This window comes from Sinocyclocheilus anshuiensis, unplaced genomic scaffold, assembly GCF_001515605.1.
Source record: "Sinocyclocheilus anshuiensis isolate Anshui unplaced genomic scaffold, SAMN03320099.WGS_v1.1 scaffold471, whole genome shotgun sequence".
Classification (NCBI taxonomy): domain Eukaryota; kingdom Metazoa; phylum Chordata; class Actinopteri; order Cypriniformes; family Cyprinidae; genus Sinocyclocheilus; species Sinocyclocheilus anshuiensis.
The window spans coordinates 112,141-113,661 of NW_015549588.1; the positions used below are offsets into that span (position 1 = coordinate 112,141).

The window sequence follows — 1,521 nt, forward strand, 5'->3', positions numbered from 1 at the left end:
TGTGTGTGTGTGTGTATGTGTATATATATATATGTATGTATGTGTGCGTGTGTATGTATATGCACACACAAAATATATAATATTTATGTAGTGGAGTTGTAAAATTGTATATAGTATTAGTTATATAGTGACTGTGTATATAAAATGTAATTAATTAGCATATATGCAAAAATTGGTATAAATATTACCGTTTTAATATTGTTTTATTTTTTTTATGTAAAAAATTATATAATTTATTTATTTATTATCTTACTAACTCTAATGGCATTTTGCTGAAGTTTACATCTGAAACGCTATTATAAATGTCTCTCTTTCTCATACGCATACAGATGATCGCTATATTCACAATGTGCTTATTTTTTATCTCCTAAGAAATATTATCATAAATATCTCCTAAACATTCATTATATTCCCCAGGTTGTTTTGTTATATTTCAGTGTTTCTCCAGGAACGGTGTTTGAGAGATCTGTTTTCCACACAGGAAGTCCAGTGCAGAATAACCAGACGGGTCTGGTGGCGTTCCGGATGGACGGGCCGCTGCAGTACATGGTGTGGTACCACGCTGTCGGCCTCGTCTGGATCAGTGAGTTCATCCTCGCCTGTCAGCAGATGACTGTAGCCGGAGCGGTCGTCACTTACTACTTCACCAGGTCAGAGGTCAAAGGTCATTCACTTTCCTCCATCTGTCCATAAAGGACAACAGTCGGGAGTTCTACTCTGTTTCTCTGTCTGATTGTAGAGATAAGTCTCAGATGCCCTTCACGCCCATCGTGTCGTCTGTGCTGCGTCTGATGCGCTATCATCTGGGAACCGTGGTTAAAGGAGCCTTCATCATCACTCTAGTGGAGATTCCCCGCCTCATCCTCACGTACATCCACAGTCAGCTCAAAGGAAGAGTCAGTCACCGTCAGCTCATCTTCATGTCGCAACAGATTTGATTTCAAATACAAACCTTTTCTAACATTATGATTGTCTTTACTTGCACTTTTGATCAATTGAATGCATCCTTGATGAATTAAAGAGCTGAAACTCTTAAACTTGAGCCCTGTTTTGTTGCCGTAGGAAAACGCCTGTGCGCGCTGCATGCTGAAGGCGTGTATCTGCTGTCTGTGGTGTCTGGAAAAGTGCCTCACTTACCTGAACACGGTGAGTCTTATGGCACAAATATATGAATTCATTTGTTTTAATTTGATGCGTTAATCATGTGGCTTTTCTTCAGAACGCATATACGGCAACGGCCATCAACAGCACCAACTTCTGCACGTCTGCGCGAGACGCTTTCTTCATCCTCGTGGAAAACGCTCTCCGTGTGGCAGCTATCAACAGTGTCGGGGACTTTGTGCTGTTTTTAGGAAAGGTATTTACATCTTCCCTTTATACTGCGGAGAAATCAGTGTTACTTTAGTAAATATTTATATACTATTTATAGTATTTATTAACATTTTTATGTAGCTTTTATTTTTTTATTTTCATTGTAAATTCAGTTTGTTTTAGGAAAGTTTTGTTCCTTTTTCATATATA

The 1,521-nt window shown here is 38.5% G+C and overlaps 1 protein-coding gene across 1 annotated transcript in view; it reads left to right on the forward strand.

Moving 5' to 3' along the window:
- LOC107657984 (choline transporter-like protein 1) overlaps positions 1-1,521 on the forward strand; it is a 7,574-nt gene that overhangs the window by 4,576 nt on the left and 1,477 nt on the right. Inside the window, exons 9-12 of the mRNA XM_016446342.1 lie at positions 482-650; positions 740-896; positions 1,063-1,146; positions 1,220-1,357. Coding sequence (XP_016301828.1) covers positions 482-650; positions 740-896; positions 1,063-1,146; positions 1,220-1,357 — 548 coding nt within the window. The remainder of the gene's footprint in view (positions 1-481; positions 651-739; positions 897-1,062; positions 1,147-1,219; positions 1,358-1,521) is intronic.